Raw genomic sequence first — 25,633 nt, forward strand, 5'->3', positions numbered from 1 at the left:
ATGTCGAATGACGTAGTTTATCTCGCGTTCAGTAACTTGGCCTATATAGATCGAGTTGGCGGTAGGGGTGAGCACCGGCCGGCCGACCGGTGACGCGCGCGCAGGTACTCCGGCGCGACTGGCCTGCGGTGACTCACCGACCGATGCAAAATACTCATTGAACATATCTGCAATACATTGGGGCGATTCTACAACACGATTTCCGATTTTAAGTGATATGCTTTTGTTTTGTGGTGTTTTTTGTTGCGTCGTATTTTTAATTATATTCCACATCGTTTTGGTTTTGTTCTTTGACCTCTTCATTTCACTTGTGTAATATATCTTTTTAGAAGTACTAACGCATTTTTTTAAAATACTTTGATATTTCTTATAATACGTAGTTATTTCTTTGTTGTTAGTGTAATTAGTCAGTATTTTTAGAAATCTTTTATTTTTACAGGCTTTTCTAATTCCAGATGTTAACCAAGACCGTTTATTATTTTTACACATTATTCGTTGTATAGGTATATATTTATTTAAATTTTCCTGCAGTTTATTGCAGTTTAGTGTGAAAGATGTTGTAATTTGTGTTAACATCGTTACAGGAGATTATGTCATGCCATTGTATGTTTTCTAGCCCTAGTCTAAATTTTTCCATATTTTTATTGCTAAAAATCCTTTTATCTTTGTATGATATCCGTTTAATAGGTACGCAGTCAGCTGTTTTATACATGTAAATTATACTTTTCACTCACTCACGTCAGTTATCACGGTTCATGAGATCTTGAGATACAGCCTGGTGACAGACAGACGGACAGCAGAGTCTTAATATTTAATAGGGTCCCGTTTTTACCCTATGGGTACGCAACCCTAAAAAGTGACCAAGGCCTCCAGTGCCCTAGGCTGGAATCAAAGCAGCGTCCTCTGCTATTGCAGCAGGTGCCTGTGCCATTCTGCCACCGGGCCACCCACGGCGGCATAGGTCGAATTTTTCCAAGGATACTTATGCACTACTTACTGAAGGTTTATGGAGCCTCGCCATCCCTAAGCCTAAATTAAATATTTTCTGAAAATAATTTGTTTTGATCTAATAACATATTGGAGTCCTCGTAATAGGGGTCCCGTTTTTACCCTTTGGCTACAGAACCCTAAAAATCAACCTTGTTTTGGTACTATGTACTACGCTTCACTATGACTCTGAAATTTTAGCAGGAATTAATATTTTTTTTGTTGTCACCTGTAAAATTAGAATAGAATAGAATAGAATAGCCTTTATTGACCAAAAAATTAAATTTCAGCACATATTACATTTAAATAAATTCACATTTCATTTATATCAATTAGTTTCAATATTTTTTCCTTAGTAACTTTATTAAATAATTTTTATGTCATTGCTTTTTAATAATTATTTCAGTCTGCCTTCTTGGCATAGGCCTCCCCCAGCTCTCTCCACAGCTCTCTATCCCTTGCCGTCCCTATCCAATTAGGTCCCGCATGCTTCTTTATGTCATCCGACCACCTCATTATTGGTCTCCCTTCTCTCCTTTTTCCATCTCTAGGATACCATTCCGCTTCCTCTCTATCCCACTTATCTTTACCTTCCCTTGCCATATGTCCAGCCCAACCTGTTGCAGTCAAAAGTGTGAACTGGCCAAAGAACTTTTAACCGACAAAAACAGGCAAAACTGCTTTTGACTGAGCATGTTGGTCAAAAGTAGTTTTACCTGAAAATCATACCTATTTCTGGCAGCAGTTTCGTTTTTAGGGCGTAGCAAAAAAAAAATAACCCTAACCTACCTATCTCTGGGAACAGTTTCGTTTTTTGGGCGTAGCAAAAAAATAACCCTAACCTACCTATCTCTGCGAGTACTTTTGACTGATAGTAACAGTCACAACACAATTACTATTAACCAATGATTTTCAGGTAAAACTACTTTTGACCAACATGCTCAGTCAAAAGCAGTTTTGCCTGTTTTTGTCGGTTAAAAGTTCTTTTGACCAGTTCACACTTTTGACTGCGACATATATACTATCTATATATCTTATTATATTTAATCTTATATTCAACTTACATTGACTCCGGAGATAACTTATTAGCTTTATGCAGTTGACTTTCCAATTCACCGATACACCTCAAATTTGATTCATAGTCTAAAGCACAGTTATTAAATATGTCCACAATACACTGTAGCTTTTTGCACTGTTTCACACTGGCAATGTACTTAATTAGAGTGAGTTACAGTCAGCTGGCACTTAACTCAAAGTTTCTTTGAACAACGTCATTTTCATCTCGCTCACTTATTAGTTTATCACAGCTGCTTCAAGGTTGCTTTCACTTGCATTTCCAGGTAGCTAGTAGTGCCTTGACATGTAAGAATATTTGGAATCATTCTGAAATATTAAAATACAACTGAGAGACCGATGTTTATACTAAACACAATACACCCATGGAACGCTTTGAAGTTCAAATCTCGTTACGTTACGATGGCGTTTGCACTTTGCACTATGTTCGGTGACTATTTTTTATTGTTAACACACACAATACACTATTTAACAGGTTTTTATCACGTCTGGAGTACCGGATAAAGTATTTTCGAATAACAGCCGTCGTTGACGTCTAGGCAGTGTTGCTATCGTCTTAAAAGCCGTAACAGACTATCGCACGTTCTGGCTTAAAAACAAATTTATGTAATAATTATACCGGTATACATATCCATATGAAACGAAACTTAATGCAAATAATAACCATTATACATACCGGAAAGTCATCAAATAAACAGTAATATTCGTCTTGCTTTTTATTAAAAAAAAAAAGACCAACCTAACTTGTAAGCATGTTTGCAGTTTCTAAACGCAACGCATAGCTGTCAAATGTCAACCAACAAATTGAACCTTTAGCATTGTTTGTCGAAATTTTTTCACTTTTAAATGCAAAATACGCGACAATACGAATTTTGCGGATATATGTTGTCGATTCAAAACTGTTGTTTTTTTACGCTCTTTCGTTTAAGTATAATTTCATTTTGTTTTACCGTCAGAGCCGCTCGGTTTTATATATAAAGATATTTCGCCACGATAACACGACTACTTTAAGTTTTTTAAACTTGACAAGGCATCATCATTTCCACTTATTTTTACTTAATTCCAGCAAAAATGAGAAAATCTTAAAAAAAGAAAATTTACAAATCTACAGTTCACTATCTAATTTATCTAAAAGTCTAACTTTACAGTTATTTTACCCGAAGACCACACAACAACGCTATAAGAACAGAAGGTAAACTCCGGGGATTCATTTTTTGCCCGGCGGGTTGGATTTTTTTGCAAATGGCGTCAGTGGATGGCCACATCGGCCACCTGCTGCGCCGGCGATGGATCAATAAACACCTGTGGCATAGAAAAGACATAGTTTTTGTCGGTTTCGACTTATTTATCTATTTCAATTGACAAAAAATACAAAAATAGACACTTCATGTTTAGCAAGATTTCGAGTAATGTTGGCAAAACATGTTTTTAGGATTCCGTACCTCAAAAGAAAAAAACGGATCCCTTATATAGGATCACTCGTGCGTCTGTCTGTCTGTCCGACCATCTCCCCCCTTTATCTCCGAAACTAATGGGTCTAAAATTTTGAAAAAACAATACACAAAACAGATCTTTACCTACAGATGACAGGTAAACATATTAGAAATGTGCAGTTAAGCGTGAGGACTTAATTACTTAGTTTTTGATCCGACCCCTACGGGTTTTTTAAAGACATTTCATACACGTTCCACATAAAAAAAAAACATTGTTAAAAATTGAGTAATGTACCCTTGGAATGCGACTCCGACTCACACTTGACCGGTTTTTTTTTTACTGGGGCAAATTCTATTTACGTTAAATAATTTCTTCTTCCGTATTGCATTTAGAGTCCTATGAAGCTAGTAAGTTATCCCTTTAAGGAATCTCTTTCAGATAATTTTTAGGTAGTTGGGATATGACTTCTAATAGATACTCAGTCGCTGTAAATAAGACTTAAAAATTGTTAACCGTAAGTAACTTCTCCTTGTTTATAAATAACCTCACCTTTGGCAATAACATCGATTGCCTCTTGACCGCTCCAAAGTTTATTTTTGTATCAGTATGCTCCTTCAAAGTTATGGGCGCTTATCGGTGCACTTATGACCGAAATAGCACCGTTTAAGATTAATGCATCATTACAAACGCATATGAGCAAAGATTATGTTTTTGTATTAATACAGTACAGTTAATTTGGCACTAATCTAATTATTGCTGCTAAAATATTTAAGAATTTCTCCTAACACGCTGTACCGTGCGAAAGGAAATTTCCTACCAAGCTTCAAATTAAGTCTCTAATACTTCAAGAATTTTCCCTACAGAGTAAGAAATCTCCAACATTTAATTTAGATACTTGGGCGTTATTAAAAAGTTCATAGCATAGCGGGCACTGGGATCACAAGGCGAAACGTAGATTGAGATAGACGGTCATTACAACAATGGTGGGAAAGAAAAAGAACTACAACGAAATTCATGCTTGTGTGAAAAAACAATGCAAATTAATGCCATTTCACCTGTGGCTGGGCGTTTTTGCAATAGTTAGCAATTTACTCGGGACGTGTATAGAATGTGTTTTATGTTTATTGTAGGATTCTCACATGGTTACTTTTAATTAAGTTGCAATCATTGACTACCTAACAGTTCTAACAGACACCGCACCGCAACGTGAGCGCTCTTTTACTCATGGAATACTTGCCCACGATCCACATTACATACTACATACATATTTTATACAAACTCTTTATATGTTTATACTTGTAATTTCAATATAAATGCGGCGTTTCCATGAAGTAAAAGCCGACGCAACTGAATAGAATAGTTGCGATCTCCTATTAGCGTCGATTTTTATTTTATTGTCGAATTTTTTTTCGTTAGATTTTAATAAAATTTGGTGTATAGATAGAGTTCCCTACTCTGTACAAAAAAAGTATAGTATCGTATTAATTCAACGGAAAATTACTTAATATTTTCTCTGGACAAGTTGTAATTTCGTATTTATCCTATTTAGTATAGGATACTCGTGATCGCGACTCGTCATGCTCCATCTGGCATTTACCTTAGAACTCATTGGTAAAACACAGTCGCTGTGGCCAAAAACGGCGAGTAGAGTCTCTACCAGAGACTATGATGAGAGCAAAGTGATCTGTGACGTAATATATTTTGTCAAACTTTTTTGCTAAAACGATTTAAATACATTTTCAAGTATATCAGCTAAATATCTTAAAGCTTCTACCCGACTAAGCTTTCAAAGAGGAAGTACAGGGCATTGAGAAATCGCCGCGACGTGAGCAGTTAACTGCAGCTCTGGTGCAATTGGGAACACTGATTTTGTTGAAATGGTTTAGTTTCGAGTTAAGTCAGTTTTATACTAAACCTAAAGTATGGTATGTAATACAAAGTAGAGAAAATGCAAAATCTTTTATCAAAAGTATTATTGTAACGAATCATTTCTAACTAAATGCAAAATCTTTTATCAAAAGCATTATTGTAACGAATCATTTCTAAATAAATCCAAAAATGCAAAATCTTTTATCAAATAAAAGTATCATTGTAATGAATCATTTCTAAATAAATACAAAAATGCAAAATCTTTTATCAAATAAAAGTATTATTGTAACGAATCATTTCTAAATAAATGATCCGTTCTTTCGTCTTTACTTCCTCAATTTGTTAGTGTTCCGACATCGCTGTGAAATTTCATCCTTTTTCTTAAAGCATATTTTATACCAGCATCAGAAAAGTTTCAGCGCAAGTTATACATTCTTATAACAAGAATTCTGTCAACCATTGTTCTACATGACATTCTTTAGACAGAGAACCGAGACGGTACATTTATATACTTCACACGTACCACACGTAGAATACGCTGAATTTTATTTTAGAGGTTGGCTATAGTAAACCTAGACATATTTAACTACTTACCTACATATGTACTAAAAACTGAAAGATTTGCAAGGTACAATTCTACGATAGGTAGAGTGCAAGATACAATACTGGTACACTCAGAACCATTTCGAAATGTCATATCGGTATGTACAGTCAAGTGTAACGATATGGGTGCAAAAATCATCTCAAAAATATGTCCCATAGCTCTTATGTCAGTGAATTAAGAACAATGGGACATATTTTTGAGTAAGTTGTTTACGCCCATATTTTTACACTTGACTGAACTATTTTTACATTATCGAAGTATGCTATAGAACTGTAAACGAATCGTAAACAAGTTTCTTTTGTGAATAGATGTGGAATTGTTAGCGAGTTAATACTCGTAAACGCTCGTCAACATAGTTTTACTGTAATCAACTGTTTGTTTAAAAAGAAAACATTTATAGCGATATTTATAAACGTTAGACAAATGTAACAAAAATCGATTGTCCCTATTCGTCATTTTGACATTTCTGTTTGTTATAAAAAGGCAAATTTTAACAAAGGGTACAAACCTTTGGTAAAATTTAACGAAGGTTGCTAAGTTTATGAATGGGGTTAAAGTATAATGAGCTATATTAAAAAATATATATTGCTGCCATTTCCCATTAAGGAATAGGACCTATCCTAGGCGACCTAGTTTGATTAGGTTACCTATTTACGTACTGATTTTTGAAAAGCGGAAAGACTATAAGTATGTATTTGTTATATTTTTTTCGTCGGCGCTAATTAATTAACAATACCAAATTACCAATACAAATTATTTTATATATTAGGTAATATCTTACTTGTATTATAAGATCAGTCCAAAGTGATCACAAGTAATTAAATTACAACAGAATAATTACGCAAATGTTCAATTTAGACGCATAAATGTTAGCTACATTTTCTTCAAAGAGTCCTATTCTTAATAAAGGCTAAATTTAGGATGAAGATTGTCCGACATAATTGTTAGACAGTTGTAACAAGTGGTTAGTCATGCCTTTAATAAGTCTACCTACTGAAATAACTGCGGTAGGTACTTATTCAACAGAGAAAAATGTAACTGAATAAGTTTGAATATTATTTACGGCCGTTAAGATTCTATTTTATTGTGCTCAAACACACAAAGTACCTAATACAATCAGCGTCAGAGTAGAGTTCGAGTGTTCATGGAAATATGACGGATGTCAGTTCTTAAAACACTTGACAAGAATACTTTAAAGAATCGTTACAGTTAGGTAAGTTTAGGTTAGTGACACAGAAAAACAGCCTCGCTTATTTATTATACTTATACAGCCTCGCTGACAAACTATAGCTGGTCAAGCAGATCTTGTCAGTAGAAAAAGGCGGCAAATTTGAAAAATGTAGGCGCGAAGGGATATCGTCTCATAGAAAATTTGAATTTCGCGCCTTTTTCTACTGACAATATCTGCTTGAGCAGCTATTGTATACGGCCTGCCCGTTGTTAAGCCGTCACCGTATGTTATGGACGCCTGTAAAACCGCATGGTCCCTAGCGGAAGGTAATGTGCTCTATTATCTACCAAACATTGAGGTTTATTAAACCATTCCGCTGAGTAAAAGTATCAACCTTATAACAGTTTCATTGACGCACTTGCTCCACCTGCATTGAGTATCATTAAGCAGAACCAAGCGTAATAGCCAGTATAAGTAGACATCTCATTATGCATAGTTGTCACATATCTTCAGGTGAAGCTATACTGGAGAGAAGCTAACACAAAACGATTTGTGAATAGATGAACTGGTGTAAGTACATGTGGCTAGTGATGTGATGCGAGTAAATTCCCTAAACGGAATATTGAATTAAAACTTGTCATACACCGTTTAAGTACCTAAGTGTTAAATCCCGCTTTAAGAACTGATTGTAGCGATAAAGCTTATGTAAGGTATCGTATTGGGTATTTGGCCAACGTAAGGTAATATACCTTTCCCAATTATTAGAACGTAACTTTTGAATAACGGAATACTTATAGGCTAAAACATTGATGATTGTTTGTAGACCCTATAAGTGAAGGCAACCAAAATTGCCCAATACTTCCTCGAACAGTATATTACCGGGCGCTTTAACGGGAACATTCCCACAATTTCCGGTAACGGCGCATCACTACGTAACCTCGTCAAGGTCCGAGGCACTCGGCCAGTCTGTTGTCACACTCTGCTTACCCGCGGACCCGCAAACCCGTTGTGAATGGGGTTGTGCGAAGTATAGTTAGCTGTTTGGCCAAGGTAAGAGACGTTTCATTATTATAATTATGGATCCAGTTCCGAATACCGGAAGACTATAATAAACCAAGGGTATTCAAACAACGGCCCACGGCAAGAATCCTGCCCGCAAGGCATCCAATGTCCAATGTACCCCGTGGAAACGAGATAGACAAAGATCATAATTATGCCTGCGAAATAAAAAGAGAGAGTGTCGAGGGCATGGAGGTAGCCTTTGGTTTAAAGTTTAGATTTGAAGACACCCTGGACTTAAACATTGGTGGTTGCTTGTGGGTGGGTGATAATTACGAAGGCATAGAATGGTGACGATGAAGGCACGATGCTAAAGAATTTTTGGCCTGTCCGGTAAACTGCTGAAGAAAAACAAAAGCCTTTGCTTAGCAGTGGGAGCTCTTAAATAAAAATAAAGAGAATACGTTACGTACAAACTAGAGCTATGCTAGCTAGCTTCACCTGCATTTATAATTTCCCAAGGGTTTCCAACTGATAGTATTTTTTAAATTATTAATTTAATGTGTTAGCTATCAGCCGTTTCATAAATTTTGCTGCCTTATGCAAATATTTGCCTCAAAATTTTGGAACAAAAAAAGACGATGCGTTTTTTCCAGTTTATCCTCGATTAATTTATTAATCAGTTTTGAATTTTACATCCCGCTACGAACATTGGGTGGTCTGAAATGTGTCACACAGTTTCTTTATTTGACTTATCGTTAAAAATATATCACGCCTTCTGCATAAACCAGCCTTTTAAAGCGCATATTTTTATTGCGAAGCATTAAATATTTATGACCTCGAAAGTTAGCTGAGAAGATTACAAATGAAGGGCCATTCCTATAAATAAAATACCGAAAGAAAGACAGTGTGTATATAATAACGTCATGCAAGCGGTTTCATACAAATAATAACTACCCGTGGACATTAAAAAACCGGCCAAGTGCAAGTCGGACTCGTGCACGAAGGGTTCCGTACCATTACTCAAAAAACGGCAAAAAATATCACGTTTGTTGTATAGCAGCCCCACTTAAATATTTATTTTATTCTGTTTTTAGTATTTGTTGTTACAGCGGCAACAGAAATAACTATCACGTTCATGAGAAATAGCCTGGTGACAGACAGACGGTGGAGTCTTAGTAATAGCCCCCCCCCCCCCCCCCCCCCCCCCCTCGTTTGGGTACGGAACCCCAAAACGCCAAAAATGTGGTCAATTGATTACATACTTCGGATAACTGTTAGACACTATTCCATGAAACTCTCGATCTGCAAGTCGCCTCGGTCTACTGCCCACACTGTTCTCAACAAGCGAGTGTTACCGGTGTTCTACGTTATGTAGACACATTTTTATGTCTTTTTCTGGTTTTTACTTTTTGACGTAACAATGTGGGGTATTACCGGGTTGATGATGAAAACTGATACTTGTATTCATATTTTTATCTTTATTCGTTTGCTACAAACATAATAACAACCAATTTACAATAAATATTCCAAGACGTCTTCACTCTAACTTGTCCGTACTCGAACTGGCCACTTGTCACTGCCATACCCGCCTTTTTATAACAATTCAAAATGGCGGGAACCAGTGACAAGTATGAGCCAATTGATACTCTTTTATAAGCTAATCATACATAAATAAAAGTAAGAATGATCAACATATAAGTTATTAATAAATAATGATTCTTACAACAATGATGTTATATTATGGTATTAACGGTCCGAAAATTTTGTTCTTGGGGAAGATGCGTCTAGGATAATTTTGCATAAGTACTTACATAAACATTAGTAAATAAAATTTTGTCGTTAAACAATTCATTGACAAGTAAATGTTTAACCATTTATATATTTACTTGTTAATTTGTTGGCTTGAGAAATCTTATAAAAATATCTTCTTGTAAATTCATTAAATCATGAAATAAGTTACAGAAGTTTTTTGTTACTGCTCTTGAAGTCATAAGAACACTGGTTCGGCTCACCTGCGCTCGATAAGCGTACATTTTCATAGTACAGTTATATTTCATGTTCAATATTATATACCTAACCAACCATTAAGTAAAGTGTCAATAATTCATCATCTACCTATAATAGTTATCAAAAGTATCAAAACATTCAAAACCCAAATTAAGAGCGAAACTAAAGTCAAGATGTACTTAAATCGATAGGTGTATAAATGTTGAAAGTCAACTATTAAAATATATAACAGTAAAACTGATCTATTTAGTGAAAGACGCGTTAGTATAAGGTTTAATGATGATTTACAGGATATTCTGGTTGATTGCGTCAATTTAAAATGTCGTAAAACGTTGATGTTCTCAGCACGAGCCAACTCGTTCCGAGTGGTACTGTAATATTACATGAGTTTAATGAGCTTTCATTTGTTGCCAGACTTTAAATGTCTAGTGAGGAAATAAAAAAATCTACTCAAACGAATGTTGCCATAAAAACCATAGATAAAACTATTCCAGAGTTATAGTCTGTCAAGCAAGCCATTTTCGTCAGTAGAATAAAGCGGCAAATTTCAAAAATGTAGGCGCGAAGGGTTATCGTCGCATAGAAAATTTGAATTTCGCGCCTTGTTCTACTGACAAAGTTGTTTGACAGACTATAACTATGTAGGTATTTTTTCTACATGATAAATGTATACAAGCACGTATTGTAGATAATGAATTCCGATACGCTGTTAAAATAAATCACTCATGGTGAGTCGATGAATATGTTTCTTAAAAAGAATAGTCAGAATAAAATATTACATAAAAAACAGAACTCCAACAGCGCTGTCATGAAAAAAAAACTTGCATCTCATAGTAAAAGAAAGTCGAAATTATGACATCAAACTTACTGGCGATCCGTCACACTCGGCTGTCGGCATCAAAGGGAAATCATTGTAGCGTGAAACGCCGCTCGGTTTATAAAAAAAAACGTATAGTAAGCTTGAACCTTGCACACCTTTCAGATAGAAAGCTGAGGCAATAGTAAAATTAGTGACTTACACGTCAGAAAATCATCGAAAACCTAAATTTCGTTATCTGAGTCTTTATCGCTCTTGCATATTTGAGTGAGAGAGCAAGGTTCTCGGTAGGTCCACAGATTGTGCAAGTGGGGCGAATTGTGAGTGTTTTCGCCGTAACGATTTCACGAAGATTTAGATGGCTCATTTGCTGCTGAGTGAGCGTTACTGTCAAAGTTCAAAGTTTTATTACGTTGAAACTTGTCGGAACTATGGAATTAGTTAGCTTGTAATTTTCCCAAGCCAATTCGAATGGCGTTCGTAATTCAAAAACTTTGACACGGTTGAAGTGGAGAAAGACGCGTATATCAGTCACTTGGTTACTTGCCATAATTTGAAATTCCAAATTACGTTATTGGAGGAAAATATAGATTTTTGGCCGCAGAAATCAACGGGTCATCAAAATATTTTTTTTTTCAGTGGAATATGGCGAAAAGCATATTATTCATTTTACTTTCCCTGTGAATGACCATTAACAGAATCAATACGACCTGCCATACTACAGAATTACATATACTGACGTTGGGATGAACAGGTCTTTTTTTTAAGAAGAAAGAGCTTACAAAATCAAACTTTTTCTGCAAGCTTGCCATTGCCATACCATTGAAATTCCAAATTTCGTCGTTCAGGTAGGAAATATAAATAGATTTTTTGACCGCAGAATTCAACGCACCTACAAAATCTACTATTATTCCGCAGAATCTGAGTAAAAACGTGGTAACAACACAGTAACTTCACTTTCCCCGCGAATAACCAGAGAAACAAAGTCAGTAGGGTGAATTCGCAAATATTAGATGCAATTCCTGGCGACCGCAAAACCAGTCCAAGGAAGGCAACCGGTTCCACCGGTCCTGCTCGAGACGAAAGCGAACACATAGTTTTGTCAGCGGATGCTAAGGGAAAACGGAATATAGGGAAAACTTTTTAGATATTCTATTTTCATATAGTGTATAAAGCTGTATTTTTATATGAAACTCCGTGCTTAAAATATTTCTATCCTTTGAGTCCTTTGTATTGTGTCTAACCTTTATCATGTCTGACAAAAATATAGCCTTTAAGTGTACAGTTAGCATCAAAAGTAGCATTCTCTAATAGGTCAACAAAAAGAGATTTGTCTATATATAGAACAATTAGACTGATGATTTTAAACGCGAACTGTACAAATTTAGATCTATTTAGAAAAGTATTCCAGGGTAGCAGATACTTTTGACGCATTGTTGCATACGATACTACTGAGACTGACTGTACATTGTCGTGATAAAAAGTTACATGAACGTTGAATTTGTATTTGATAATTTATATTTAGAAGTTTACGAAATGATAAGATTTGCAGTTTATTAAACACTGAAGATAACTTATCTGAGATATCAGCTGTGGAACTACAACGACGGTTATTGGGCACTACTTGCATCAGATAAGATAATTGTTATCAGTAACGTATATCCACAAAATAGGTGTAACCCACTAACTAACGCATTGACGCCATTTTCAATGACACTGCTGATTTAGTGCAACGGAAAAATCGTACCACGTGGTAATTCTATCAACAAGAATAAATTATTTTACTCCACATGCATGAAATAAAGCACCAGAAGATTAATAGAGAAACGTACACAGCAGTTATTTTTAGGCACAATTTATATTTTAAAACCCGTATAAAACTATAAAGAGTAGGTAATTTGATTGTAACGTCACATGTTAGTGTTTCATATAAATTAAATAGTAGCAAAATCGTTTTGACAATTCGAAAAAAGAAACTGATTTGACTAGTAGTTAAATACCCTATTGTTTAATGTATTATTTTGTGTTTGTGTGCAGTCTAACGTACACCTATGCAGTGTAACGCAAGTGTATATGTATCAGTTTCGTGTAAGAATATAACTTTGATAATTTAGCCAGGACGTGGGTTGTTTAACAAGTCTTGGCAAATAAAAAATGCCAGAACAGGCAAGGTCTGCACGTAAGTCTGGGTCAAGACTCGGGACTCATTCCGTATAAGTCACAGAGAAATTCCTAAGTATTTCTGCATGACTTTGATTCTGTTGTGACATTCTGGTTATTTCTAGAGTCGGACCAAGCTAAGTGTGCATGGCATTTACAATTCCAAAGTGTGGCTATGTCATCATCAATGTCAAATTTCTATAAAAATATGACGTTTATAATGATACTCCTACAGATTGTTCTATCGAAGTCGTTGCAAAGTTTAGACGGACTCTCACGGACTCTACATGATTATGATTTTGTTATATTTGATATTTTAATTTACTATACATATAAGTCGTAATGTTTCTGTGTAATTTTTTACAGTATAGTCACATTAAACCAATAGATAGGTAGTATAGGCTCGTTAGGTTGCTTCAGATGCCCAAAGGGCAAACTGTCCAGAAATAGGAGCCCCGCTAACTCAGCGAAAACGAAAAGACGTTTGACGATATGCCTAGGAATTTCACGATCTGCCTAATCTTACTATCGGCGCCCGATAGCATATATGTCATCATTCATTTTCCTCGCGTCATCCCGGCTTTTTGCCAAGGGTCAAGGAAGCCTGGGGTCCGCTTGGCAACTAATCCCGAGAATTGGAGTAGGCACTAGTTTTTACGAAAGCGACTGCCATCTGACCTAACCCAGAGGGGAAACTAGGCCTTGTTGAGATATGTGTACCCCTATGTATACATACATATGTGCCGATATCATATATGTACATCTTTGAAAACATACGGCGCGATTCGGGAAATGAATGAGAAATTCACTAGATATGAAATAGTAAAAATATGTGACGTTCCACGACAAAAAGGTACCTTATTGGCGGCTGGCGCTTACGTCATATAGCGCATAATATTGGAGCGGCGTTAATAATCGCCAACCGCCATATGGTACCTTTATCCGTAGGACGTCACATATCTTTACTATTTGGATCTATATCTGAATCCCTAAAGTCTTTTCTCCTATCTTTGCATTCCCTAATATTGTTTGTCATAATGATCAGTTGTCCTAACACTAAAAACCCTAATTTTGGTTTCCCTAATTATTGATCACTTATCCTAATGTTATTAAGCATATTTTTTTTTCGGGGGTCGCAGTTCTAACCCTAACCTAACCCACTTTTCTGGCAGCAAGTTCTAAAACCTAACCATTTTCCAGAACCTTACATTATGGATAATAAACGTTATGACAATTGATCGTTAGGGCATGTGCCCATTAGGACAAACCAGTTAGGGCAAGTGACATTAGGACAAACGTTGTTAGGGATTCAGAATGACACCCTACTATTTCATATCTAGTGAATCTCTAATTCATTTCCCGAATCGAGCCGATAGCCGTTTCTCGTTATCTCGTACACCTGCCCACGAGATTATGTTGTCAGTTAGCGTCACAACGCGTCGCCACGGGTCGTGATTAATCATGGCGACCCATATCTCGCATTTTACTGCAACGGTATAATAAGAGACATGTGCTCAAACCCACTTTCAAAATTGTCGTTTTACGGCACGTTTATGACATAGAGATTCCGTGTCCCGCGATACAAGCATAATGGTCTAAGAGCTAGCTACGGAAATAGGTTTGCAATTTATAGAGCAACGAAACCCCCTTTAGTTAGTGTGCCATACTATCATTATTAATTAATCCGGGCGCCTGGCAGCTGTTCAGTGGTGGGTGTGACAGTGGTTGGGCAACAAAGGGGTTGTAAAAACAATTGAAGGTGTGCAATTTATAGAGGGGACCGAAAACCTTATTACTATAAGGTCCCGTTTTTACCTTTGGGTAACGAAACACGATAAAATATGACCCAGTAAATGAGATGACTTGGCACTTTTTCGCGCATCTTGGACGTCACGTCACCTGGCACTACTTTTCCCCCAATTAAAACGCCTGGCAATGTTACATTCGAATTAAATACATAATTAGCTATTATATCATTGTATTTTACACCTCTGACTTATAGTAATAAGGTTTTCGGTCCCCTCTATAAATTGCACACCTTCAATTGTTTTTACAACCCCTTTGTTGCCCAACCACTGTCACACCCACCGTTGAACAGCTGCCAAGTGCCCGAATTAATTAATAATGATAGTATGGCACACTAACTAGAGGGATTTCGTTGCTCTATAAATTGCAAACCTATTTCCGTAGCTAGCTCTCCGTCTATAAACATATTGCAAGAGAGCTCGCATTTTACGGTATTTGCATTTCTTACAAGCGAATGGACTAGAAGCATCTCAAGAGCATTTGTAATATTGTAAAAGTTAAATTTATAGTCTCGTATTTCCATATCCATACTAATATTATAAAGGCGAAAGTGTCTGTCTGTCTGTCTGTTACCTCTTCGCTTAAGCCGCTGAACCGATTTAGTTGAAATTTGGTATAGAGATAGTCCCGGGGAAGGACATAGGATAGTTATTGTCGGAAATCATCCCTGAAGAGAGTGCAAAGGGGGTGGAATTGAAAGAGTTCATGAATTGCCTAATAATTGAAGTAAGCAATGCGCTGAATGATTGCTATTAGCATTATCCAGGCGCTTATACTTACTTCAGCTGCTGTCACTAACTCCACGCAGACGAAGTCGCGGGCAAAAGCTAGTAATGTAATAAAACTTATAAATGCCAGAGTAACGCTGTTTGTCTGTTACCTTTTTACGTTTAAACCGACGAAGCTATTTAGATGGGTATGAACATAGTTGGAGTCCCAGGAAAGTGCAGGATAGTTTTTATCACCGAAATCATCGATTAAAGAGGTAAGAATGGGTGGAATTTACTATGGAATTCAAATATGGAAATAGGTAGACAGGTACTATTTCTACGCAGTCGAAAACGCGGGCAAAAGCTAACACCTTATAAAAGTTACAAGCGACTAAACATTACCTACAAGGATCTCGAGAGCATCTCTAATATTGCACAAGTTAAATTTATAGTTTAGTGCACAATTCCGACTATAAATCTCTCTTCAGCCTGCATTTAGTATTTATAGGCAATGTTGCCTAATCGTCGACACGTTCAATCGATCTGTTGCTATTTGCGCTAACGGAAGCTCTTGTAATAATTTCTAATGGACTTATATTACATTGTGCTTATCTTAGGATTACGGATATGACGGTCGTATTTGTCTACATGATAGCGTGATAATGACAGTGCCATCTCTTTCAATCGCGTACTGTTAAAAAGTGACAATTATATTGTCAAGTGGATAAAGCCATCCCATCCAAAGAAGGGTTAGCAATCTTGTACACTGACCCGCCTGTGCCTATCTCTATCGCACGCGCGTTATATTAATGCTGTCACACCAATGATGCCGGCGGTCATTGACACTGTGCAAGCGGGACAGCAATATATATTATATATATATGCGCGTGCGATAGAGATAGGAACACGCCGCTCAATGTTCCAAATTCCTTGTGCTCTGCCGTTGTCGGTAAGTTGAAAGGCTATGTTTACAAACTGCCAGAACATAACGAGAGTTGGTCACACGTGAAAAATTGCTTGACACTGATATCATCTAAACTATCATGTAACATGTAATGTTTCCTAGAACACGGTCATAACCTAAAACGACCGCTGAAGGGCCGTCGACGCCATTATGGAAGCGCCGGAGTTAACAGGCTTAAATGACTGCGGCTAATGACACGACAGATGCGCTGACTCCGTGAATATCATTTTATATCTCAGTTAATATTGCCAGTGATGTGGCTTGATGTGATGGCATCCCACGCACGTAGACATAGAAGTATTTTTTGAGTAAAGTAGGGTTTAGAGCTTGAGTGTGAGCATTTTAAGCTTGGGAATAGGTGCGTGCATGGTCCAGCTTTGCAGCTGCGCGCACTATATAAGCTAGCTGCAATTCTGTCTATCTGTCGCCAGGCTGTATCTCACGAACCGTGATAGGTAGACAGTTGAAATTTTCACAGATTATGTATTTTTGTTGCCGCTATAATTATCTTTCGTTTCTTATTAAACTGATTGTTGAGAGTTATTACACTTAGGTATAATTATGTTCTAACAAAACAAGCTAATTATTTATCGTGGAAATTTCTCACGCATCCGAAATTCCAAGGCCTAATGAGATGAATATATGTACTTAATTAACACCGGCTTTTGAAGCAGTATTTGGCTTCAATTAAAATCTCATCTTTCGTTCGCAAAGAAAAGGAAGTAATCATAGATACAGTTCGGCGAGCTTCCGATAATTATTGATTTAAGATTTAAGACACTCGTATTCTACCATTGGGCAAATTGGGCATTGCTTTTAAATTAAATTATTACAGTGTAATTTAGATGATAAAAGTTTAAATTATGTAGTGTATTAAGTATCCTATAAAAAGTCCGGTTATACCTACTTTAGCTCTTTCCAATCGCGAGGAGCGTAGTAGGTAAGTACATGAACTATTTTAGGAAAATGTAAGTACTTAAACTAAATATTTTATTTCGGTCTGTCTTAAGTATTATTTTAGTTGCTACTTTAAAAAAACATTGGCAAATAAAGTGTAGGTAAGTACATTATTTAGAAGATGTTATAATGTGATAAGTGTTGACCAAGTTCATTTTAACTTGTACTTTACGTTTAAGATTGTTTAAGGCACGTCGAAATATCCGTTGTATGGCATCTAACATTTACTCACGGTTTTGTGACGACCGCTAAAACTGGCCATTATAAATACAATCATCATAAAAAGTTAGGTTACCTGCATGTGAAATTAACTTTATATAATTCCCCTGTATAATGCAGGTAGTGGCACGTGCGGTTTTACTTAACAATAGACAAAGGATTGGACATTCGGGGCCAGCTACAAATCGAACGACTATAACTATATTTTTGAACACAGATTTTATTGTGTACTGTACACACATTCAAAACCTCTATAGGTATTATACTTTCAAAATAAATAGTAGCCAAAAAACATCTGAAAAGCGAAAATTCTTTTTCAGGCATTCGGCACAGAAATCTCGAATAAAAACGAGTTATTCTAAAACTGCTATACACGGACACGGAATTTCCATTTGATTGATTTGCTGGCGGACGAGTCGGACGAGAACGTAACGCACGAGTGCGCAGAGAACAAATGTAGCAGAAATGGCGGATTCTGCTATTGTTCCTGCCACCTCTACACATTAAAGGTTGCATTCGGATTACTGCAGAAAATGTCAAAAACAATGTTGATGCTTGGATAACTGATGTTTGCTGCAGCAATGCGAATGTAACCTCTACCAATATAACCACCTATCCAATTACTTTGTCCAATGTGTATTGGACTAAGTAATACCTAATTGGATAGGTGGAATACCACCCTAATGAAGGCATTGTTATGAAACAATATATTTACATCAATAAGCACTGATAAAAACCTCATAATTTTTGTTGATATTTAGGGTTCCGTACTCAAAGGGTAAAAACGGGACCCTATTACTAAGACTCCACTGTCCGTCTGTCTGTCTGTCACCAGGCTGTATCTCATGAACCGTGATAGCAAGACAGTTGAAATTTTCACAGATGATGTATTTCTGTTGCCGCTATAACAACAAATACTAAAAACAAAATATAATAATAAATAAGCGTTTTTTTGCGTACCTAATGGTACGGAACCCTGCGTGCGTGAGTCCGACTCGCACTTGTCCGGTTTTTAATGCTAAATCGCCTTACAAATATAGCGGAAATCTTTGTATCTATTGTTCCCGGTTCACCTGTGCACATAACGGTTTTTGCGCAACTGGGCCTTGTCGGCGCTAATTCGGTTCAGTCTGCGGTTGCTAATTGTTTGAACCAGACTACACTCAAGTGCAATGTAAAAGGGAACATTTTGTATATAAATATCCTTAGAAACAAAGGTCACCCGTGTTTATTCAATTATATAATTACGCTCTTTTTCGCTGGTTTGAAAATGGTATCGGTCTGGAAATACCGCAGGCGATAGCGATAGTTCATTCCACAGTTTAGCAGGTTTAGCTGATTGCTAATTATTAGTAGATTAGAACTAGAGTTAGACCAAGCTAAGTTGGCAGCGATTTTGATAGCCCAGACGGTGCAAGTGTTATTTAAACGCCATCAACCATACCATGATCGTGATAATGTACAAATTGTAGAATATAAAAAAATCGTCCTCTCGCACTAACACACACAAAGAATGCTTTATGACGGACATGAAAAGAGATGGTGCAAGCTAGGCGGTAGAATATTAAATTCATAAAAATGTAAGCGCCGTGAGTCACAGAGAGGCTATGTGGAATATATTTGTCCTGAACTGGAACTGATGAACACTAGCGCCACAGATCATCATCAAGATGGACCATAAAGTACCTACCCAAGTGTCCGACGGACATTTAGGTTTCGGCAGGATTCGGCATAAAAATCATGTTTCGGCCGAAGGTTCGGCTTCGAGCAAAAGCGAAATACCTACCCTAGTTACTGAATTAGTGGTAGCCTGGTAGGAAAATAAATTCGAATTAAAAATAGGAAGCTATCTCAGAAGAATCGGAATTTATTATTGCCTGTATTGCGCTCTCTCCCACGCTATAGATGCAGGCAGTAAATTGAAGATTTTTTCTTCTACTTTTTATAGTCCCTTGAGTTACTAGTATAGGTACCTCGGTCTGTGTCTCCTGGGACACTTACCGGGTTTTTGTCTTCAACATTAACTTGTTCCCGTTTTAGTTTGGTGGGTATTTCAGTTTTAATTTATTTGAGATAACAGCTAAATTGGTCGCAGCTCTTTGCCCAATTTAATAATTTAGGTACCTACCTACTGCAAAAGGCTATCAATAAAAAAACACAGGTTATAAGTAGTGTCCGACCGAAACATGTTTTTTTGCCGAAACCGAAACCGAAACCGAATGTTCGGCTTTGGCTCTAGTTTCGGCCGAAACCGAAACCGAAACCGAACCTTTTGTAGACTTGTTAAAATCGTTGAAAAAATGTCATAAAACCGCTTTTACACCCATATTATGGGGCTGTCAACAGCTCAACACCCAATGTCCTTTAAATTGATGTTACTTAAGCAGTTTTTTAAGAGAATTACTAGAGTTAGACCAAGATAATTCTGCAACGATTTTGATAAAACACGCAGTGCAAGTGTTATTTTAAACGTCAAAACTTCTATGAAATTATGACGTATAAATAACATTTGCACTAGTTGCACTGCGTATACTATCAAAATAATTGCAGAATTTTCATGGTCTAACTCTATTCATTCACCAGTCAAGCCAACATGTAGATACAGGGTCAACCAAAAATGCGAGCGCAGCGAGCGCGAATTTTTTGTTGACTACCGATCTTCACCTGGGCCTAAACGTCCGAAGTGCACCAGTGAGGCGAACTTTAATGCGAAGTCAAAGCCGTGCTTCAGGCTTCAGGATAAGTAGTTGACCACAGACTCCAACCAATGTCCATTGTATTAAAAAGCGAGATATTTCGACTTTTAATCCGAAGGTCGCAGGTACAAACCCCGGCTCGTACCAATGAGTTTTTCGGAACTTATATACGAAATATCATTTGATATTTACTATTTTCTTTTCGGTGAAGAAAAACATCGTGAGGAAGCCGGACTAGTCCCGATAAGGCCTAGTTTACTCTCTGGGTTCGAAGGTCAGTGTGATGGCAGTCGCTTTCGTAAAAACTAGTGCCTACGCCAATTCTTGGGATTAGTTGTCAATTTGACCCCAGGATCCCATAAGCCGTGGCAAAAATTCCGGGATTACGCGAGGAAGATGATGAGTTTTCTTATTATTCCTTTGCCCAGGCCCAGTAACATGCGACAGTGCTATCTCATTTACTCCGGTACAATATTATTATATTATTAACGGCCGGTATTAACAGCCTCTTAAGACTGCGTCGACCGTCTAGTGGCGCCCTCATTAGTGGAATTGTGTTTTATAATAAACCAATTAATTTCTGTACCTATACATGAATCAGTATATGTAGGTACATATTAATATTGTTGTCCTACTTATTCCCCAACTTTTGGTCTTTGTCACATAGTTTAGTTTCATAGTACGAAGAACCATTTCGTAAGTTTCGGCTCGGCCGAAAGGTTCGGCCGTTTTTTGGCCGAAACCGAAACTACAGCCGAAACATGATTTTTTGGCCGAAACTGGCCGAAACCGAAACCGAAACCGAACCTTCGGTCGGACACTAGTTATAAGTAGTAGCTAAAACGAATAAAGTAGGTACCTACTTAATTAACCAACCTACATTATTTAAAAAATTAAGTAATTAATTAGGTATAAATCATCATCCTCCTAGCGTTGTCCCGGTTTTTTGCCACTGCTGCACTGCTCTTGGGAGCCTGGGGTTCGCTCGGCAGCTAAACCCAAGAATTAGCGCCGGCACTAGTTTTTACGAAAGCGACTGCTATCTGACCTTTCAAAGTTGCAACCCAACGGTTTATCACGATTTTTTTCTTCACTTCACGGAAAGCGAATAACATAATCGCCAAGACGCTGATTTTAACTTTCACGATTTTTGCACAACATTGACAAATAGGTACGTGATTACTTATATCGACGTGATTACCTTTTGTATTGTTTTCGAGCTCCCGATATTAACCACTAACCGTGAATCATTCAAAACTGTTAGGTAGGTAGGTAACCTACTACCTACCAACTACCAACCTACATAATGTGCAAAACGTTCAAGTTGATAAAAAAGACCAAGTGTGATGACGATGTTGATGTAAACTTTATTTACCCAGTCCACGGGGACAATGCCGTCCTCGAAACGTCGGAGGTAATTTAAAAACTTAGGTACATGATACTTAAAGTCCCGTTTTCGTAAATAATAAGTTCGATAAATTCTTATAGGAATCACATATGCACCAAACAAGTACAGTGATAAAAGATTAATAACCGGTAATTACAATCAGCTACCGGGCGCCCACCTTCGTTTATCGTGAGTATCGTGACATAACCTACAAACACTAACCGTCATTGATACCAAATGACTCACGCACAATACGCGCATGAATGACCGGTTTTCAAACACTTTTAAAGTCACACAGGTTTAATTTCATCATCATTTGTTAACAAACCCACTGTTATACTAACAACAACTGACAAGTTAAATCGCTTAAAAAAGTTGGTTACCTGTTAAAGTTGCCAGTAACACCGCTAACCCCGCCACACCTGTCGCTCCAAGCCGATGGGACCCCATTCTGTCTCTTTTCAACACGCTATTCGTTTGCGTCCTCAGGAAAAACAACAGAAATTCAAACTACAAACTTCAACGTCTTTGTTTCAAAACAATAAACAATTTCACTCGCGTTTTTGTTACACCTTCGTCAAAGATAAAAATTTAACCACAAATTGCACAATAAACTGTCTTTAAATCAGTTTGCGAAGCAGTCTTGTAACGATTTCACGGTTGTTCATTATGACGTATGTTGGTAGCGGGTTGTTTGAACAGTTCAAATTTGGAAAAACTTGTTTCGTGTAGTTGATCGAGCGGGGATGCGGAGGAGCGTGCGTCCACCTCCGGCGAGCTCTCAGCGATACTGGCTATGGGAGCGACACGGCGCGGCAGCGGCCGAATGCGGAACTACGCGGCGTCGGAGCCTCGTCCTGTGGGCTACCTACCAGGCACGCGACGCGATACAACAAGGAATTGCAAGGACCAAACCTAAGTTACAATACAATACTCGGCTTGAACTTTTTACGTACTTACTTAAGTATGTAGGTACCTACTAATTGTACAATGTACTATAATTTCGGATAATGTTATAATAACTACATATTATAATAGGTTATAACACTACCTGGTACTGGTTACTACATATTATAACTACATATTATATTTTTACATGGGCAATGTTGTCAAACTGGGGTAACTTTGCCCACCATCAAAATGAGTAAAATTACTAAACAGGTACCTAATTTAAATTAAATGAAAGTCTAAAATTGATTTAAGCTGCATTATAATATGATAAAAAAAAGTGTATTTGGCTCATAAGCCTAACTACCTAGTTTAATTTGGATTAATCTTGTTCAATAAAAGTCGGGAAAATTGGATAGTTCCACAGGTTACCAGGTAACTAAGCAAACGTTGCAAGTTAAGTACACGCATCATAGACTAGGAATCCTCTAGACTAGACGGAGTTTAGAGCAATTATCTCATGAAACCGATGCTGCCAAAAATACGGGGGTGCGGGGGACGAGGTGAGCGAGGTCCCGTGCCGTGATTGGTCCGTTCAAAGACACGGACGTCACACAAAGACACTTTCGACTCGAAAATCGAGTAAAACTACCGTATGCGTGGCAGAGGGGGTAGAGCTACTATGCTCAGTCTGGAGGATGTCTTGTCTATGACATGCATGCATGAAAATGTGAACGATTGTCTTATTTGGCGAGGCAGAATCGTAAAAAGATATTTATTAATATTGGTACCTATCTGAGACTGTTTTTTTTTTGGTAAATATTTAAGCAGTTGATTATTTTATGATATTTCCCAAATGAAACAAATAATACCTTGTTTTAACTTACCTACTTACTTTTCTTGTACAATTTTTGCTAAGGACTCTGTTTAGACTTATAGGTAGTTGTCTGGTAGAGAATGCCATTAGGCACTAAGTCGTACTTACATTTTCTTATATTTTATACATCAAAGTTTAAATTAATTAATAGCTTATAAATTTTTAATCACTGAAGAAAATAAAATAACGTTTACAACAGAGCTGTTTATTTCGAATCATTGTAAGAATTTTGTAAAACAAAACAACTGCCACAGCCACGAATTAACAGCTTCATCAGTCGCTAGTGTCGCTACATGGTCGCTACACTCGCTACACGTCCGCGGTGATTATTAACACCGCGTCAATTTGGTTATTTTCATCGCTTCATTTCTCTCCGACGACTGATTACGGCGTACATAATTAATTTCATGCACGATACGGTGAATAAATAACAAACCGTTGTTTTTTCATGTGTGGATGGATAATAATTAAAAGGTAGTTCAAAATTGCAGGTTTATCCGCATTGCTTAAACCAAACGGCACCAAACTGCATATACACTCACCGTTTTGTGGTTCAATAAATGTAAGAGGGAAGTATAGCACGTAACGTCCATACAAAAAGAGAAAATGTTTTTCCACCTCTAAATATTTTCCACATGTTTTTTTAGTACTTACCTATGTTATTGACACAATGAAAAACTAGGTTTATAGGTTTTCCTTTTTTCAAAATTTGCCATACCTATTTGTTATTTTTCAAAAACAGCGAAACCTATAAACCTAGAATATATTATGCTGAAGCGATCGACATCAAAATCAAAGTGATATGTTAAGATTTAGTTGCTAAAAAACGTTTTCTCCCGAAATAGAAATTGTATGAAGAAAGTTACTCATGTCTACTGACTAGCTATATAGGTATACTTCCTGCTTAAAACATGAAATAATATTCATTGTGGTCAATATTTTGGACAGTAAATAGTCTGCGGAGAACCTAATATCGATTTTATTATCATTTACTTTTATACAAATATTCAAACTATTTACATATCATTAATAAATGGCATTTACATTGAAGTGATATAAACCAGAATACCCGCACACTCAAATTACATAAACCACAAACAAATACTTCATTAAGATTTTTTTTTAATTTTAAATGTCAGTAAAAACCCCGATTGTTCCAACTTTAACCTCCAAATTCCCAGAGCCGTCAAATTCTTTTGATAACCAAAATTATTGATGGGATTGCCTCATTGCATGCCGTCACTCACAGCTATGAGATTCGGTGAAAGTTTTTTAATCTACACAATTCGTATTAAAATCTGTGTACCCGGGATCCAATCATAGAGTAAATTGGCTTTTAAAGTTTCACAACGACCTTTTTGCATTTAGTGGTTGAAATTAGATGCTCATTTATCTTATTCGATATCATTATCATTTAATGGGTTAGGAAGATACAGGTTGTAAGGTTACTGTTCTGTACAAAAGAAACATTCACATTTTCTGTACTTTACTGTACTTTAAGTACGTAGGTACAATAGCAGCAAACTAGTCAAATTAATCTACCCAAAAAGTTAGCGCAAAATATTTTACTTTTTTTAGTTTTCGAATTTAAAAGGTACATTTAAAACTAAAATATAATAAATAAACAAATGAACGATAATCAGATTAACTTGGAATTAAAACTAGGGTAAATAGATTACACAGGCATGCGTAAGTCAATCGGCCAAAGTAAGACGATATAACAACAAATAATAACGATACCGTTACGTATCTGGGGGACGGATAGGAAATTTTAATTAGCTTAATGTAACGAAATTTAAACAAACAGTTGATTGCAACGGTCCCGTTGGATTGTGCGGGTTATTGAATTACGCTGTGGCTTAATACTGCGTACATTTGTTTGGTATTGGGACGATCCGAATAAAAAAGCATAGAGATGTATTAGTATTACCCAACTTGGCACCAAACAACCACAATTTTGTTTATGCCTGTACTGTGCAGACGTCGTACCTTTTATAATTTATA

The 25,633-nt window shown here is 36.8% G+C and overlaps 1 protein-coding gene across 3 annotated transcripts in view; it reads right to left on the bottom strand.

The window, feature by feature from the left end:
* Positions 1 to 22,698, bottom strand: part of LOC134797102 (fasciclin-2) — a 181,962-nt gene extending 159,264 nt beyond the window's left edge. Inside the window, exon 1 of one of the 3 annotated variants that reach the window (XM_063769327.1) lies at positions 22,248 to 22,698. In XM_063769327.1, the coding sequence (XP_063625397.1) occupies positions 22,248 to 22,314 (67 nt within the window). In that variant the 5' untranslated portion in view covers positions 22,315 to 22,698. The remainder of the gene's footprint in view (positions 1 to 22,247) is intronic. The other 2 variants (XM_063769328.1, XM_063769330.1) reach the window with 2 other exon arrangements.
* Between the last annotated feature and the right edge of the window lie 2,935 nt (positions 22,699 to 25,633).

The sequence above is a fragment of the Cydia splendana genome, chromosome 14 (genome assembly GCF_910591565.1).
Source record: "Cydia splendana chromosome 14, ilCydSple1.2, whole genome shotgun sequence".
Lineage (NCBI taxonomy): Eukaryota > Metazoa > Arthropoda > Insecta > Lepidoptera > Tortricidae > Cydia > Cydia splendana.